General features: G+C 47.1%; 1 protein-coding gene across 5 annotated transcripts; it reads right to left on the bottom strand.

The window, feature by feature from the left end:
- Positions 1-1,697: 1,697 nt before the first annotated feature.
- Positions 1,698-18,598, bottom strand: IRF6 (interferon regulatory factor 6). Of its 5 annotated transcripts, none has more exons than XM_059938880.1 (10): positions 18,299-18,598; positions 14,899-14,985; positions 14,388-14,471; positions 13,666-13,842; positions 9,862-10,066; positions 8,706-8,834; positions 6,506-6,679; positions 5,057-5,449; positions 4,224-4,342; positions 1,698-3,568 (listed from the first exon to the last, which is right to left on the bottom strand). In XM_059938880.1, exons 4-10 carry the CDS (start codon positions 13,837-13,839, stop codon positions 3,344-3,346), a joined length of 1,419 nt encoding a protein of 472 aa, XP_059794863.1. In that variant the 5' UTR covers positions 13,840-13,842; positions 14,388-14,471; positions 14,899-14,985; positions 18,299-18,598; the 3' UTR covers positions 1,698-3,343. The 5 variants fall into 5 exon arrangements, with proteins under 5 accessions (XP_059794863.1, XP_059794854.1, XP_059794882.1 ...); XM_059938871.1 differs by lacking the exon at positions 14,899-14,985 and adding an exon at positions 14,709-14,878; XM_059938899.1 differs by lacking the exon at positions 14,899-14,985 and adding an exon at positions 14,709-14,878 and having other exon boundaries at positions 18,385-18,598.
- Between the last annotated feature and the right edge of the window lie 231 nt (positions 18,599-18,829).

Raw genomic sequence — 18,829 nt, 5'->3', positions numbered from 1 at the left:
TTACAAGGGAATTGATTATTCTGAAAGAGGAATAATAGGGTGCTATGGGAACATATAGCCAGGGACCTAATTATGTGGGCAAGGGACCAGTCCAGATCCAACATTTGCCCTCCCAATTGACAACTACAGCTAATCTAGTTTAGTGGGGTGGACAGTGAAGAAAACAAAAAGCTGGTGACACCACCTAACTCCCTTCCCAGTCTTAAGCAAGGTGAAGGCAAGGAAGCAGAAAACACCAAGGGAATGAGTGGTGTAGCCACCAAAGGAGATAGCAGGCCGAGTCTCCAAGAAAGGACACCTGGCATCCGGACCAGAGTAGGAGCACTGAGGGAGATCAGTGGAGAGCCCTGCATGCACTCTCCCAGTGTTCTGAAAAGGATAAAGAACAAGGAAGAAACTACACTACTGGGTTAAGACCACATAAAACCACTCATCCATTCCTCTAACATATTCATCAGCTTTTCATTACAATCACATACTAAAAGTTCAATCCTTCTTGGCACTTAAGAACACCGTTCTCTACACCCTTTGCCAGCTCACATTTTCTGGGCCCCCATCCAGATGTACAGCCTGGCTGTTAGCGTCTCACAGAATAAGGGGAAGGGACCAGCCCAGACCCAGCAGTTGCCCTCCCAATGTATTTTCTGTGGATTCTTTCTAACTTTGAGCTATGCAGATACAGACAGAGGCAGCCAGACATCAAGACCAAATCCCTCACTTCACCCACTCAACAAAATGCCCCCAAAATATAAAGTTCCTATACCTTGCATGTTTCCTGGTCTCTAGAAGCCCAACTTCTGCTCACAGCTGAGCACCTGAGCACCCAGATTTCTCTTGGTCATGCTTTATTAACAGCAGATTCTACTAGGTCCCTTAGATAGAACACCCAGATTTCTCTTGGTCACGCATTAGTAATAGCAGATGCTACTAGGTTCCTTAGAGACCCTAAAACCACAGCTTAAGCTTTCTAAATAAATAAGTCCCATTGCCACTTGTGATTGAGGGTTTTTTGAAATAAAGCTAGCCCAACTTTACAGCTAGCTCAACTACAGTAGCAAGTAGGAGGTGGCTTGCTTTAAGGGTAGCAGACCAGACATGGACTTTCTTAATATGGCATGGCACACATAGGTATCAGTATTCAGGAGGGTTGGAACCTGCAACCAGAGATAAGCCTCTTGTTTTCCATTTAGGTCCTGGAGTTTAAATTATGTATAATTTCATCCTAAAAAACAAAACAAACAAAAACAAAACAGAGTCAAAGGGTCAGGGACAGAGCAAAAGTTGATAGATCAGACCAGTTTGTGGCAGCCATAGCTGCAATGTTCTACACCTTAATCTACACTCTTCACCTTAACTGTTCACACCCAGCTACCTCCACCAGGAAGGGAGACAAGCAGGTTTGTGCTAGGTGAGCCATTTCCAGAAAAGCACTGCCCAGCCCTTCTTCACCTGGACCTTAACACATCCAACACCCCATTTTTCCCATCCACAAAAAATCCAAATGACAGGAAGACTGTAAACATCTCCATACAAGGAGGAACTGTCCCTGTCTCCTCTGTGGTCACAGGAGTTGGTCCTGGATGCCCAGCTCACTCTCAGGTCTTCCTCAAAGAAGGGAGAAAAGAACAAGAGAGTTCTATCCTCTCCAAAGGCTATCACTGAGTTATATACTGTCATCTACCACACACACACAGTGGTACAGACATACCTCATTTTATTGTGTTTTGCTTTATTGCACTTTGCAGATACTGTTTTTTACAAATTGAGGATTTGTGGCAACCCTGCGTCAAGCAAGCCTATTGGCGCCATTTTTCCAACAGCATTTTTTCACTTCATGTCTGTGTGTGATGTTTTGGTAGTTCTCACAATACTTAAACTTTTTTATTGTTATGTTTGTTACGGTGATCCGTGATCAGTGATCTTTGATGTAACTATTGCAAAAAGATTATGACCTGCTGAAGGCTTAGATGATCATTACCATTTTTTAGCAATCAAGTATCTTTATTTTTTTTTAATTAATTTATTTATTGTTTATTTTTGGCTACGTTTGGTCTTTGTTGCTGTGCGCGGGCTTTCTCTAGTTGCAGCGAGGGGGGGCTACTCTTCATTGCAGTGCACGGGCTTCTCATTGACGTGGCTTCTCTTGTTGTGGAGCACGGGCTCTAGGCGCGCAGGCTTGAGTAGTTGCAGCACGCGGGCTCAGTAGTTGTGGCTCTCGGGCTGTAGAGCGCAGGCTCAGTAGTTGTGGCACACGGGCTTAGTTGCTCCGTGGCATGTGAGATCTTCCCAGACCAGGGCTCGAACCCATGTCCCCTGCATTGGCAGGCAGATTCTTAACCACTGCACCACCAGGGAAGTCCCCAAGTATTTTTAATTAAGGTATGCGCATTTGTATTTTTAGACATAATGCTATTGCACACTTAACAGACTACAGTATAATGTAAACATAACTTTTATATGCACTGGGAAACCAAAAAATTTGTGTGACTTGCTTTATTGCAATATTCACTTTATTGCAGTGGTTTGGGACTAGCCCTGCAATATCTCTGAAGTATGTCCGTATTTCAGTGGTGATGAGTTGAAAACCTGACGACCAATTCTTCTACAGAATCCCTAAGCCTTCTACATCAACAGCTTCCCTTCAGAAGCTCAATTTGTGAGTTTTTGCTCCGCAGGCTGGGTGACTTTCAGACTTTGGCACCTATTTCTATTTAGATATCTAGCTTGGTTCCCAAGCAACCAGCCGGCGCCCCTCCCTCCCTCTTCCCCCATCAGGGAGCCAGCTTACTATACTAGCAGAACAGGTCAAACGGAGATCAATCCTGGACAAATCAGTGCTTGAGGGAACTTTAATGAAAGCAAAAAAAAAAAAAAAAAATGTGGTGCAAGAACAAGGCAGAAATGTTCTGTTCCAGGCAGTTTGGCCTTGTACAAGTAGAATGAAGTCACTGAGTCAGAGTTTTAAAGCTGGCATTATTTCAGGCATCATTCCAACTCCTTCATTTTACAGTAATGAATCTGAAGCCCAGAGGCTAAATGACTTGGTTCAAGGTCACACCACTGGAAGCAAAGCTGCAGCTAGAACCCTGGTGTCCAAACTCCCAGGCCAAATCTCCTTCTACTACATTACACTACCATGGGGAGGTTTAAAAAAGAAAGGGAAAGTATGAAGGGTGATTTTTCCATAAATTAAATCAACTTTAAAAGCTAGGCATATTTGGAGAGTCAGAGAGTACTAATATTGTTAGAAAGAAGACAGGTTTAAAAGCTGGTTAAATCTGACTAATAAAAAATATCCATATGTACAATACTGTAAAAAAGAGAAGGAAGATGGCATTCATGATTACTGGGCTGGCAGGGCAGGGGACAGTTGCATGCTGGGGGTGGGCTGCATGGGCTGCCAGCTTTCCTGGGTTTGAAGGATGCGGTACAGCTGCTTCAGCTGAGCAACAATGTTATCCTTGATGTCTGGAGTTGAGATCTGCAGGCGGACACTGCCACTGTCAAAGGATCGTGTGAAATCACCAGAAAACATCTCATAGATCATCCGAGCCACCACCGGAATGACCTGTTCAGGACACAGAGCACACAGCTATCCACTGAGGAAAGGGTATTTTTAAACAGCAGGAGGGGCCCAAGATTGAAGGAAGGACCAGTGAGGCTGTGGGGAAGCCCACCACTTTAATGTCTAGATACAGACTATGCCTTCATCTCTCTGGACCATCCTGCCAAGGTTCACGTTAGAATTTGGTTCAAATGAAGGTAAAGAACCTAGAAGTAGCATCACAGCACATGCCTAAATAAATAACTGCTTATTTAGCAAGACTTTTACCCAAATTTCATCTATTGCCTGTCTTGATGCACAAATCCACAGCCAAACCCAAGTGGTCTTGCTGCCACTTTCCAGAATAAGAACACGTTCTTAAAAGTACCTCAAAAGGTTTTTCTAAAAGAGCTAGAAAGAGTCATATCCTGTTAGGTTTCAGCAAGACTCTAATGTCAGTAAGAGAACAAGGTGTCCCCTGAATCAGTCACTTGCTTTGAGGACACTGTATTCTCCAGCCTGGTCCTACTGTACAATGTACAAAGCTCAAGTTGCTACATCTGATGGGATTAAAACCCACAGAGGCTGATGGATCCTCACTCAGGGCTCAAGCCCAGACCTAGGGGCTAAAGGATTGATAAAAAGGCAAAGAGTTGTTGACACATTATTATCTCCTCACCTGAACCAAGATGAGTTTCCTTTCCTGAGGTTTCCCATCTGGCCATTCTTCCCCAAAGCATAAGTAGATCTCAAATGGTGGCTGTTTCTCTATCTGTCCTTTCTGGTGGGCAATGAGATCTGCAGAACATGGAAGAGCATGGAGTTTGGTGTGCTGGGTCATTCCACACCTACTCAGTAAATACTTTCTTTTATCCTGTCCAGAATAGTAGCCACTGGCCACAACATGTGGGTATTGAATTTAAATTCATTAAAATTAAATAGTTCCTTAGTCACATTAGTTACATCTACATACTCAATAGCCACAGGTGGCTAGTGGCTACCATATTGAACAATACAAATATAGAACATTTTCATCATTCCAGAGGGTTCTACTGGACATCACTTACACCAGACTTAGGGTTCAAATCACATTGGGAAATTCACATCTCAGTGCTCTCCCTAAATATGTCTGCTTAAATTTGCCACTCAAATATGTCCCAAATGAGAAGAGTATATGTTTTGCTGATTATGATGAACAGGGTCACCTTCCAAAGTTAAGGATAAGCTGGTAGAATTTGGGGAGCAATAACAAGGCTGTCTCCTCCTTCTGCCAATAAAGGAGCCACAACCACCTAAAACTGGCTTCAAATACACAGCTTTGGGGTGGAACACCCTTCTTTGTTGCCCAGGTCACTTTTATTTTTCAGAATCAAGGTCCCCTTCTACCTTGACTTCCTCCAGAAGAAATTGTTTGGTTAAGATCTTTGCAGAGCCAGGAAAGGGGGGCAGGAAGGAGGAAGACATACTTGCAGGGAGCAGTTCCCACCATCAATCGTCTGCAAAAAGACTCACCACTAAGGAACGTTTCCAGACAAAACAGTTTGACCTTCTTTTGTCTCTCGATCAGGTTGGGGGCAACAAGCGATGGGGCACATGGCCCAGACCAGTACACCTTGCACTGGCACAGCCTGATGGCATAGATGGCATGACCGCTGACCTCCAGGATCAGTCCTCTGTCCATGACGTCTAGCAGCTTGCTGGTGAACAGCTTCTGCTTCTCATTGGTGATGTGCTCCGGACCTGGGAACTTGACCTGCTCCAGGCTGACGGGACCAAAGAGCTCCTCCTGGTCAGGCATGGGACCCAGGTCTCCATAGAAGAGCCGGCAGCCCTGGGGGTTGCTCACCGTCATGGTCTGCGCATACTCCTTCCCACGGTACTGAAATTTGATGTCCAGGTCAGTCACTGCAAGGTGAGGGGGGACAGTGAGAGTCCTGCTCTGCTGCTCTGCCCGTCCATCCCTAAGACTCATGCAAGTCCATCAAGATCAAGCCACCTTTCAACCAGCATTCAGGAAGGCCACTGCCATAGTTATCCTTCCTGCAACAAAGGGAGACATCAACATATCCCTGGAATATTCACTCAAAAGGCTGCCTTGAAGCAAATAGTTCAAATTCCATCTATACTATCTCTGTTCCGTCACCACACCCTAACAGCTAGAATTTCTCCAACCAAAGTTCTGGGTCCTGGTCTCCCCATTTTGTACTGACTGAGTCTTTACATCAATAGGCATTGGAAGGCGCTGAAAACTAAGGCAGCATCTGGTTTGTGTATCATTTTTGACTCACTGTTTAAAGAAACCAGAGGAACAATAAGCAATAGCAAGGCATATTTCTGAAAATTACACAGATGCACACACACTGTTGATATGTTCTAATAATATATCATAGAAGGACACAGTTCACAACAAAGTAAATTTTCACTCAGCAAGTGTCCATTGAATCCTATAGGTCTTATCAAAGCTATCAGCCTCTTGGACAAAATGCTAGTACTCCCCCGGTACCTCCCCTACCATGTGTAGTGTGAAAGGGAGGTGCAATGACAATGATTCTTCACTGAGATCAATTTGTACCCAATTCAGAAAGAGATTTTCTCTGGGTCCTAAAGTCCCTCAAAACCCAAGAGCCTCCTTGACCAAATCCACAGTCATTAACCTCCCCATCCCACAACTGACCTTGTCCTCAAATCCCCTAGGCAAACTGATAAACCCAGGCCTTCCACCCACCTAACAGGTGAGTAACCTAGAGCTGCACAGCACCAATCAGAGCATCCCCATGGGCAAGTAGGTATGGGCTAATGTTTCTTTAGTTCCTGGTGACTCATCAGCCAGCCAGGAACCAGACACAGAGGCTGCCTGGGGGACTATTCTATACATGGCAAAGAAATGGAGGCAGAAGGTGGGGCAGGAAATGGACTGTAATAGGAGCTGAAGATCCAGCTAGGAAATCAAGGCTCACTTACTTGGGAGAGAGCTGATCCACAGCTCTGGAGAGCTATAGAAAGGCTGTATAGGTGCCTGGGGTACTTCCATCTCCAGAGGTTCCGTTTTGGGCCACACTGCTTCGGGGCTGCAGTTGCCCACACTGCAGTTACCCACGCTGCAGTTGCCCACACTGGCTGGTGCTATGGGAGAACCTAGAACAGAAGGATGTGGGTGAGCAGGCAGGAGCACCACACATGCATATCACCTGGGTCCGAAGCTCTAAAACCTAAAAGGTCCAACACTGGACCACAACTCAGTGTGGCAGCCCATCAGTAATTCCCCCAACAAACACCAAAAGAAGTAAGGTTCCCCCGCTCCTGCTTCCTAATCTTATTAGTTCTCTCATAAACTCGTAATTCTGAAAACATGCATTTGCTGATGATTAACAGACAAGTGGGTACTCTCTGGGGTTAAATTAGAACAGGCATGAATGAGAGATTCCCTGTTACAAAATTTGAACCCAGCAATTAAATAGAAACTGGTTGTCTTCCATAAAATGAACTCAACTAAATTGGTTGATTAGCTTCGAGTAAGTGTTAATGTATAGAAATTCCTTTAAAAACAAACAGATACTTTTTTACATGCCTGAAACATCTGGAAGGATACTCAAGAACCTGGAAAGATCTGTCTCCTCCAGGGAAGGAACTGTTCAGACAGGATAGAAGGAAAACCTTTCAGCTGATTTCCTTTTTGTACCATTATGAATGTTAAACCATGTAAGAGTATTATTTATTCAAAAGTATCCAGTTAAAGCTTTTAAAAGAGAGAATGAAAAACACATCCTATATCCCTGCTATTGTCAAAGTTGGCTCACTCCAAAGTTTACAGATTTTTCCTCCTAGCCTCACCTTTTAAGCATCTATTCTTCAACAATTCTTCTTCCTCTGCCCAACAGCTCTGAAATCACAGAGGTTAAGGTTTCTTTGACCCTTTGTGTACGAGTCTGGTTATACCTATGTACCCATTTTACTTTTTTATTTTTAATATATGTTCACATGTTTCCATAAAGGATCCAAGGTGGCCCATAACATAAGGCCACACAACATTAGCTTTAAAAAAACATGAAAAAAAAAAATGGGAAATCAGGATCCTGGAAATGGGGTGCATCCTTTTAAGGGGTGAGAATAACAGAATGAGTCAGCCAAAGATTTGGGAAAGGATCTCACATTTCCAAATGTCCAAATCTTAAAATTGCACCAAGTGGGAATGTAGCTGTGGCAATATTAACCTGAGAGAGCTCTATGATCATTGTCTTTACTCATCACTTGGTTGCAAAGTTATAAATGACAGGGTAAGTGCAGGAGGGCAAGTAGACAGATAAGAGTCATTTCCTGATTCTCAAAAGATGGGGCATCACCTAGAGTAGGGCACTCCAAAACCCTACAGGAATCATCTTGATATACTAAATTTTCTAGGTGGCAAAAGTATCTCATTTGACCCTAGCAGTCAGATGGAACTTAGAAAAGTAGTGAAAAGCTACTCAACTGAATGCAAGTCATACGACTAGGAGCACGTCAGTGAAAAGTTCAAGTGAGGATGCTGCAGAAGAGCAATTCACCTTGTGTCTGAGCATCCCCAGAATGTGCAATGGGAGATGCAGTACCTGCTCTGTCTCACAGTGACCCTCCAACCTCTAAACTCATCTTTCCTGGGAAGCTGAATTCAAAAAGTCAATCTAAAAAAAAGATAAAAGTCTCTAGTAGATAAATTTTATCAGAGCCTAGTATTAAGAGCTGTAGCGCCGCAAGTTTCCCATGACACAGCCTTAGCAGAGGCTGTTAAGGCAGTGACAGAAAATTTATACCGAGGGAAATAGCAGAAGAGTTTGCCTACAATTCACGAAAATGATCTCTGCACTTGGCCTGAAGGAAATCAGCAAAATTTATAACAGCTTGTGTATTTGTATGCGGGATTGAGAATGAATTTAATTTTTAAATTTCTCTGAATTATCACATAAGATTCAGAAGATGCTCTCTCTGCCTAGAAGCCACCCCACTGGGATAACTATGCCTATGGAGTTCCTTTGCCTATGACTCCTACTTGCTAACAGACTGGCGGCCTGGCCACAGGGCCTGGTCGCTGCTCCCAGTGCCATGGTGGATATGGTGTCAACGGTTGCAAAATCAAAGCCCCTTACATCCTCTCCATGCCTCTGTCCCACCCCGCACCCCCACTCACCATTGATGTTCAGGAAGGGGAAGGTGTCCTGGATGGGAACGTGGTGCTGTGACTGGTCCAGCTCATCTTCCTCATCTTCTTCATCCGCATCATTATCTTTCTCATCCCAAGGAGCAGACCCAGTGGATCCTACCCGAGAAACAGACACACGCACACACACAAAGGTCACAAGTGAGCCGCTCACATTGCACTGTCACCCCTGCAGCTGACCCACTGTTCAAGCTAGGCACTGCCAGCACAGAGGCTCCTTGGGTTCAGTGTGCACCCTCAATGCCAAAGAGTGGGAACTAAGGGTATTTCACCCCACTCCCAGCTCCTCCTACGGAGCCCCAGTGCAAGCTCTCATCCCCTCCCCTATCCAGGAGCTGCAGGCCCTACTCCCTTCGCCTAGAAATCTTTTAATTCCTACTCTAAACCCCTTTCTACACATTAGCATCCCTTCTAAGGACCCAAGGACCACAGCTTCTCTCCTTTGTAAGCTTAATGTGAAGACAGACCCTTCCCTCAGGGCAGAGCCTCACTAGATTCACTGGAGGTCAAGTCTAAATTAACTGGCTCTTAGTCGGAACTTGTTAAACATTGAGTAAATATAGGGATCTGGTGGTATTCTCCTAGGAAAAATACCATACAAATTAAATGATCACTTACCCATCATTTATAAAGAGAACTTAATAGCCTTCATAATGTCATGTCAATTGATTCTTAGAACAGCCTTTGAAATATACAGGAAAGATGAGAACCCAGATTTCATAGTGGAAGAAGCTGAGGCTCAAAAGGTCGAATGACTTGATTCAATGTCCCACAAGTAGTGAAATGGAAAGAACGAGGTTTATAACTCAGACCTTCTAAGTTTTAATCCCTCCTTCTTCTAAACTATCTGGCCTCTCTTCTCAGTGTTGAGTCCCAAGAGAAGTTATTTTTTACAGAACTCAATACCCCCTCTTCTTTCTAATGCTTTACTGTTCCACTGGGTGAGCAGGAAGACTTTGCTGAGTTTATATCTTTTGTTCTCTGCGTTCTTTCTAAGGACAGGATTTCTTGCTTTACCAGTCTTCAACTTTGTAAGCGAGACGACTTTCAAGTCGTCTATCGCTTTAAGGGTCCAGCCCGGAACCTGGCATACTGTCCACCTTCTCCCCAGCAGCTGGGGCCTCACCTGGGTTAATGATCGAGCCCTGGGGCTGGGGGATGTCACACACTTGATATATCTTCACGGGGTTCATGGGCACCTCCTTGGTGCCATCGTACATCAGGTTGAATTCCCTGCTCTTGTTGAGCGCACAGCGGAGCTGGGCCTTCCATTTAGCTGGGTCGGGGTCGTCCACCCCTTCCTGGTACTTCCCTGTCTCCACAGCCCAGGCCTGAGGGATAGGAAACTGCAGTGAGTGCCTGCTTGTTGCCCAGAAACACTGGAAAGTGTGCCCGCCCTCCCTCATACAGACACAGATACACACAGCCCTGCCTGACCGCCCCATCACCCCAACTCCAATTTACAGAGACTGCAGCAGGAAACACCACCCTGGGGACCAGGCAAGGCAGGGTCTGAGGGAAATGAAGCCAAATGCAAATACAATCTTTTAAAAAGAGGAGCCTCATCTCTAGTGCTTGTGCCAACATCGCCTGTCAAGACTACGATGGCCATAATGAGGGGTTGAAAATAAAGAAAAATCTGGAACAAATATACACCAAAATACTAATGGTAACTTTTGGATAGCAGGATTTCAGGTAATTTTGTTTTGTTTTACTTATTTGTTTTTGACATGAATTGCTTATATAATAAGAAGAGAAAGGGAGATGGCGTATGATATGAAGAATTTAGGCTTGCTGTTCCCTCTCCCTTCAGTCTTCAATCTGATGTACAAATAACTGTTGAAACCAAGTACCTTTAGGAGTAGTAGCCCAAAGGAGGGCAGGAAGCACGCTCTGGGGGTTCAGCTTGCCTCAGTGGGAGGCTGAGGGCCTCAAGTCCTAATAAACTCAAACCGCCTGCCTTTCCCTACTTCCTCAAACTCCCACACTGGGAACATTTTGCTGGGAACACCAGTGGCTGGTGGCCTGGGCCAATGGCTGGTGGCCTGGGCCAAAACCAGTGTGGCCCCGCCTCTCTGGTTTTCAATTTCCAGGTCTAACAGGCATTTCTGTGTCTGTTCACGGGATTATCAGCCCTCCCCCACGGTTAACGTATCTCAGATGTCTACACTTTCTTCAGGGGTGTGACGTATGTGCCGGTGCAGAAAAGGGGGATGTCTTTTGCAGAGGACTCAAGATCAGGAAGCACACGGCAGCTTGTTCAAGTGGAGAGGGCATATCGCTTGTCCAGTCCCAACTCCCCGCCTCCGCTCCTGAACGTAGACTGCTTCCTCAAGCCGAAGTGGAATTTTTCCGGCCCCATCCTTTGAGCTCTCTGGTCTCCCTCAGTCAATCCCTGCAGAGCCTCACAATCATGAGGAAGCTTCTCCCAATAGCCAATCTAAATCCTTCTCCTCCAATTCACTCATTTCTTCTCACCATCTTCTCAGACCTGGGGGCTCCTCCACTTGATGTGCAGTATGGAATGAAGCAGTTTGACAAAGCTGCTGCCCTTGGGCACTCAGCAGGCTCCATTCCATCCAACCCCCTGTAGGGGATTTCAACCTCACCCTAGTGAGTCCCTAGTGTCGGAGAGGCACATCTCCAGTTGCACCTGGCAGTAGCTGGCTGCTGCCTCCTCACGTTTTCCCCTCTCTTTGTTTGATCCTCCGTGCCCACTCCCCCTCTGGCCCCATCCAGCTGGCTTGGGCTGTGCTGACTTTGGCACAGGTCTGCAAAATTTCTGTGGCTCCCTGAATCCCTGCCCCTCCACAGAGAGCAGCCAGACTAACTCAGAACCACAGCCCCAGACATCCTGCTCACAACACAGCCATTCCCCAGGGCCCACTCAGATGATGCAGAGAACCTGGCTGATGCAGCAGAGGGTGGTACCCACCACATGACAATCGTTGTGCTTTATAAACATCCCTTATTCAAACCCATTCCGAGTCTTGCTTCTGAGATTCTGGTCACTGGGCAGGTCCCTATTTCTCTTCCTAAAATGGACACAGTCTCTGCATTTTTATGGCAATTTACGAGTCCCTTCCCATACACTGATTTCACTCAATTCTCACAACAATCCTGTGAGGCAGGCAAGATTGGTTTTATCCCCATTTTACTGAAGGGGAAGCTAAAGCCCAAAGAGATTATGTGACTTGTCCAAGACCGCACATGCAAGTGATGGTAGTAGGATCTGAAGCCAGGTCTTCCAGCTCCTGGTCAGAAGGGGCCGTCTGATAATGGGGGAGCTGATAGGCCTGGGTTCAAACCCTAACCCCACCACTTATTGGCTATGTGACTTGGGCAAGTTACATAGCCCCTCTGAGACTCAGCTTTTGCATCTATAACATGAGGGTGCCGCCCCCCTTACAGTGTTGTCGAGAAGCAAATGAGATAACGGACCTAGGGTATGGAACAGGCACCCATTTAATGCTAGTCATCACCGCCCACACCCCATATCCTGCCAAAGGCCTGTCAGAGCGTGGGATCTGTGAAAGCACCCTCACTCTTCTCCTGACACCCAGGCCCTCCCTTAGCATTCTGCAAACAGATACACAGATATCAGTAAGACAAAGCAGCTTCCCACAGCCAATTTTTCCTCAAGCCCTAAGCATACAGAACATTCTCACGAGTGGAGCTTTCAGGAACCAGCCTCCTCCCCCATGGCCAGCCACCACTAGGCACTTCAACAGCAAGTCCAGTTTCAGACCAAGGCCACAGCCAGAGGCCAGCTGGGCCAGGGCAGGCCCATCCCCCTCTGATGCCAGCTCCAATAACTGGTGCTGATTTATAGATGTTTTCCTTACCACTTTCATATCATTATTTAATTTTTACATTAAAAGCATTCATTTACTTTCTAAGTATTCACAGGCCAATTTTTTCTCCACCTCTCACCTCTACACCCAATATAACTGAGTTGGGGGGGAAACAACTCTAGTTGGCTCTCCTTTGAGGTATGAGTCCACCTTTCCTGGCCCAGTCTCAGCAAGAACCTGGAGCATCAATCTTGAGAGGCTCAGGGTAGGGACTGGATTTCACTTCTGACTTCCAGCTTACAGTCAGGGAAGAAATGGGGAAACTCGTTTCTCCGTGTCTTGGGAGTGCAGGAACTAAAGCTACTCATGAGATGGAAGACTGACCAGCACAGAGAAGTTGGTCTGGAGCAGAGGCATGGGCTCCGGAGTTACAAACCACATAATACCCCTTCCCACCTACTTCTGTCTTAGACTTTGGTTTCCCTTACATTTTATGAAATGCCATGTGATTCAATCTTATTTTCAGTGAAGCAAAATAACTCTCACATCAGAGCTACTCTTCAGTTAGGAAAACATATTTGTAGAATAAAAACCTGTAATTAAATCGCCTTTCATTTTTAAGCGGAGGTTATGGATGGGGCAAAATGTTTTAACATCAAAAGAAAAACTTGCAAAGGGCCCTCGACACCCATGCTACAGGCTGTTAGGAGCCTGCTAACGCTCAGTAGTTCTGCCCTGATCTGGACAGCCATTCCCGGGCCAGAGCAAGAGCCCTGAGCGAATGAAGGGTTGATTGCTGGCTGACCCTTGGGAGCTCTAGAACAACCACAGCATACATGCACTTACAGGAGTTTAGCTGGTCACACCTGGGATCCCTTGGGACGTGAGTTGAGTAGCTTTGACCAATGGGAAAGAATAAATGGCCTCAACCATAACAGACATGCCCCAACAAGAGAAATTACTATGCCTGCTAAGTTTGCCCCCACCCCCCCATCATAAACATTCTCTTTGTTGCATCAGCATTTTGGATCTAGTACCTTCTTCAAGCCAAAATTGAAAACAGAAGAACAAGAAACCAGAAAGGTCTGAGAGAACTGGAAAACACTTCAAGTCAGATGGTGAAAGAAGACCTTTACCTTGAAAATGGTATTTTCCTCCTCCTGTTGGGGGCTATGCCGGGTGGCATGTTTCCAGGGAATCTGGAAGCGTTTGGAGTCCCTATGTAGCCAGATGAGCCCAGGATACAGGCCACTATCCACTTGGGCCACCAACCAGGGCTTCAGCCGAACTCTGCGGGGGTGGAGAGCCATGATCTGGGTTGGGGGGAGGGGGAAGAAATGGGGAGAGGAGAATTAGGCCAGCCCCTGGGAAAAGTTCCCAGCCACTGTTCCCATATGATAGAGCTACAGTTTCATTAGATTACAGCAAAGAAACTAAATATGGGAATAAACTGTGCCAGGTGGGGAAGAAAAGAAAAGAGGGTAAAAGGTTCTTTTGATTCTTATTCCAAAGCCATTTATTTTTCATACTCTAGCCAAATCAGACTTATCAGGTAAGTAGATCACATTTCTTCTATTTAAATCCTGAGGCAGAAAAATAAAAAGATGATGTCATCCCTGCTGGAAAACAGTCCTTCCACAAGTACCAAGGGAAGAGGAGAGAAACTGTTCTTTTCAATCTCATCTCGGGAGAAGGAAGAAAAAAGTTATGGAAACAGCAGGTATATAGGCAAGAACTTGAAGCATACTCTCTTTTTAGACAACTAAGGTGAATGGGAATATTTTAGTAAGAAATGACAGCATTGTGATGAGAGAGAAGTAGGCGAGGGATGGTCCCTGGTTCCAAAGTCCTCACTTACATAGATGAGCAGGCAGTTGTATCCACAGGGATCTGAGAGCTGGGCCTCAAGTCAGTTTTCCTTTCTCTGGGCCACCCAAAGGTTCTGCACCAAAAAAAAAAAAATGCAGGGGGTGGGGGTCTGAGCTGGTTATCCCCACTGAAAATCCAGTGTCTAGGAGAAGGCTTGGGAGCACTGGAGACAAAGTGTAAGAACCCTGCCCTGTCCCTGAGTCTGGTAAAGCTAAGATGCCCTAGAATGATCAAATACCACAGTTCCTAACCCTAGAGTACTAAAACCAGTCATAAGACAAGCTCTGTACTGCTAGGATAGCCTCCTCACCTGGGTCTGTTTACCTCCCCACAGAGGCCGAATTGAACTGATTGGTTGCAGGAGCCAGCCTGGGTAAAGTCTGCAATTGATTCTCATAAAGGGCATAGCGTAGCAGATAACATTCGGTGGCAGCGGCCAGCACTCACAGCGGGAAACAAAGGCCTGCCCAGATTGGGTGCCTAAAGGAAAAAGCAGTTACCGGAGAAGTGTTTGCCTGGTGTGCTGTGTTTAGATTTTTTGGCGTTCTCATTTCTCTTTGTTTTTACTTCAGGTGAGAAAGACAGGCCTGCAAAAGAACGTTCATTCAACAAATATTTGTCCGTCAGCTGCTGTGTGACAAGGGCGACATTAGTTACTAAACACAATGTTCTCATCAGACTCCCTGAAGAAATCCACATTGGAATTGCTCAAACATCCAATGACCTGAGAAAAGGAAGATAAATAAGTCACCTTCCCACCCAGAAAGATTCCCACCTGGAACACGGTTCAGAAACCAAACCAGCTGAGTCAGCCGAAGGCTCCCCCTTGGAGGAGCTTAGCTTAAGGGGTGGGTCCTAAGGCCACTTCTCTCCCCAGCCAGGCTCCCAACAAACGGGAAAACTCAAACCCAGCTCGGTCACTGGCACTTTAAGAGCAAGGCAGGACCTGCTCTCACCTGAGCCTTCTGACCCAATTACCGAGTTCTGCAACTGAAACCTTCCCCGCTGGGAGCAGCTCACAGTGGGCAGGTGAGGTGGCACTCGGTATTCAAGTGCCCCCCACCCCCATGTTCTTGGCCTTGGTGTAGGTTGCTCTGTAGGACAGCAAAGTCAAGCTATCAAACCATGGAGAACATTTACCTTATAAGGAGGAGGGAATGCATATTCTCCCCAGGGCAAGTTCTAGCCTTCTCTTCCTCAGTCCTGGCCTTCGGGAAGGGGGATGGGGTAAAGGAAGAACAAAGAGAACAGGGAAATGGGCAGCAAACTGGTCCACCTAGTGAGGGGCTTTTGAGAATTTCTGTTGCAATATTGGTCAGTCTTGTGTCGAGGCCTGGCAGACATGTGAAATCCACATGTCTCTTGACAGATCATGCGCTTTGAAGAACAGGGCTTATCCTAGTTGATCCACAGCACATCAAAAAAAATTAAGGCAACCAGGCCAACACGAGGCACTGCACAGAGTGATGGGGAGGGAGGGCAGCCACCCTTAGAGGTCGATGACGAAGATCTAGAGCCCTGTGTTCTCAGCATTCCCCCAAGATGGCAGTACACAGGAGCAACGCTGCCCCAGCCTCCTCCTCCTCCTCCATGCCCCACCTCCATCACAGCTAACCCTCTCCACCTTCTGAAAGTCGACCAAGATCTCCTCCACCTGCCACCCAGTACCTTAGACGATAAGAACAGGCAGAGAGGGAAAATTTGGAAGCAACCAAAATCACAGAGAAAAATATCTAATTAGACATTCATAGGCTGCAATATCAAGTAGCCATTAACATCGAGGCATCTGAAGAATTTTTACTGGATTTGGGAAAATGTTTAAATATGTACTTAAGGGGGGAAAAGGCATCATACAATATTGACTGCATGGTAGTCTCTCCATCTTGTAACATAACATGCACTTGTGTACATAAGCACAGAGAATTTTTAAAAGGGAAAGAAATAACACATCGATGCAACAAGACGTTCTTAGTGGTTACCTGGTGATAGGACTGTGGGTGAATTTTATACGTGCCTAAGTACTTTTATATACGATTCACATTTTCCTACAATGACATGTTTCGATTCACAATTTAAAAACAAAACACTACAAGTAGTATTTTTTTTAACCACAGGAAGCTAAGACATTTCTTGGCCACTGGGAGATATAAAAGATGATGGCCTTCAGCTAATGAAACCATGGTAACAACAATCCTCTCTATCTACATAGGCTTCACAGTTTTTACATGCGCTTTTATTTACAGTGTCTGATTTCATCCTCATAATGAAATTATCATCCCCATTGTTATCATCCCCATTTTACAGCTGGGTTAACTGAGGCACAGCAAAGTGTTTTATCTGGGGCCTGGACCCAACACTTCTGAGTCAGAGTGTGCTGTACCATATCCTGCCACTGCACCCAGCCTTCTAAGTCCCTCCCTTCTTCTATACACCAAGAAAGTAAATGAAAAACATCAACAAAGATCCAAGCAGCACGGAGGGCCAACGAAGTGGTTAGGGAGAAGACTGCATGACACCCACCCTTAGACACACCTAAACCAGAGTTCTCTTTCAGAACACTCTCAAGACCCAAATCCCAATGCCCACAGAACAAGCTTAGCCTAGTTTAACTCAGCTCTGGTATCTCTAGCTGCCACCACAGCAAAATTCAAGGCCTGTGTCTCCAACAGGTATTCAACTAGCCAAAGAACAAAGATTTAACCCATCCACTCCCCTCATACTGGGCACTGAGCAGGGACACTATTAACCTCCCCAAGGCATAAACCATCCTCTCTCACATCCCCATTCCAGGGAACAGGTCCCCTACAAACACCCATACTGCCACCTCTGCAGCCCCTGCCCAGACTAGTTTCCAGGAACACGGCCACCCCAAAGCCAAGATTCAGTCGTCAATGGTTTTGCTCAGAGTAAAACACACACCCTCATTTCTTGCAGACAGGCCTCAGTAGTGGTCCTGCTTTTTCCCTTCCTCCTGGAGAGACCTGAAATGCCATCTTCCAAGTTCCCCAGTCTTTCCTCCATTTAGTTTAGCCCTGTTCAGGGGTAAATTCTGGGCCTCTAGCCATAATTCCCACGCCCTGCCTCCCTGCTTGACTGAAGTTGGGGGCTGGAGAGAGGGAGCTACAGGGTACAGGTGCTGCTGTCACGCATTATACAAACATCGAAAACTACTCTCCTGGGTCAGCACCAGCCTTCACCAACCCCTACTCAAACGCCTTCTTCCTCTCCCTTCCCTGGCTTCCACTTTTGACATCCACCAAGAGAGCAAGGTTGGGGTAGGGATGACCCCTTTACCACACAGCAGGCTCCCTGTAAACAGTGGCACCCTGGGCCTGCTTTCCAGTCAGGCCTGGAAGACATTCCCCACTTCTCTATACCAGCCCTCCAGCCGTTTCAGGCGAAGAGGGCCTCACCCCCAGAGCAACCACGCCCGGCGCCACCCTCGCCAGCACGTATCTTAGCTACTTGGAAATTCACGGGTGTCTCTCAGGCCCAGGGCAGGGGCCTGACGGTGCTAAACAAATCCCAGGAGAGGAAACAAACTGGCGAAAGTGACTGGCCGCCCCGACGCGCAATTTCCCAAAACACCCACCAAGATCAAGGGCCGGCCGGCCTGGGAAATTCCCTCTTCGGGATCCAGGGGCCTGCGGAGCAGTGAGCTGGGAGGACCAGCGTGGTGCAGGAGCCTTAGCGCTCCCCGACGGTTGGTGGGTAGGGGCCCGAGAGCCGCACACTCCACTTGGGCGGGAGGGAAAGGGAGTCGACAGAAGTAGGGGGTCGGTAAGGGCCCAGCGCCCCCGGGCTAGGACCGCCCGAAAGCTACCAGAAGCAGAGCGATGGGCACCCAGCCCTGGAGGGTATCCCCAAACAAAAAGATGTCCTTAAGCAAGCTTTCCTCACCCCCACAAACTCTGGAGGGGACGCTTCTTCACCGGCGGGCGTGTCCTCCCTCCCTCAAGCGAGGCTCCAGACGTTGGCGTCCCCACCTTTCTTCAATCCGGCTGCCAGAAGCGAACGTCCCTCCGAACCAAGTCCCCAGTCAGGATCACCCGTCGCCACTGCTCTCCTCGGCCGGTTGGGCAAGCAACACCTGGCTCTGCGCAGGTAGGGACTGCAGGCTCCGCTCCCAGTCCCACACCAGCCCTCACCTTCCCCGCCCAGGTGAGCCAAGCTCACGTCAGCGCCTCGCCTCGGGACGCCGCGGACCCATCTGCCGTCCAGCCACGCCTCCCAGGTGTGGCCACGCCCCCCTGTGTTCAGGATTGGCGAGTTTCGAGAAATATGATACTCTGCGTTCCTGGGCGGTCCAGCCCCGCCCAGCCCTTTCCCCACCGCCCTCCCCCGCTTCTAATCCGGGCTGAGAAAATTCCGGGACTGGGGTCTAGATCTGACCCCTTGGGGCTGGTGGTCTTCTGAACTGGAAGCAACTGG

The sequence above is a fragment of the Balaenoptera ricei genome, chromosome 1 (genome assembly GCF_028023285.1).
Source record: "Balaenoptera ricei isolate mBalRic1 chromosome 1, mBalRic1.hap2, whole genome shotgun sequence".
Classification (NCBI taxonomy): Eukaryota; Metazoa; Chordata; class Mammalia; order Artiodactyla; family Balaenopteridae; genus Balaenoptera; species Balaenoptera ricei.
The sequence above is the reverse complement of the archived record's forward strand: the minus strand, read 5'-3'. Positions and strand labels throughout refer to the sequence as shown.

Excerpts from the sequence above, each read along its gene's own strand:
- IRF6 (XM_059938880.1), bottom strand. The coding sequence starts at position 13,839 with ATGGCTCTCCACCCCCGCAGAGTTCGGCTGAAGCCCTGGTTGGTGGCC. Across the intron at positions 5,450-6,505 it reads GTGGATCAGCTCTCTCCCAA|TGACTGACCTGGACATCAAA; the intron begins GTAAGTGAGCCT and ends CTCACCTTGCAG. Across the intron at positions 4,343-5,056 it reads TCTGGAAACGTTCCTTAGTG|ATCTCATTGCCCACCAGAAA; the intron begins GTGAGTCTTTTT and ends CATGTTCTGCAG.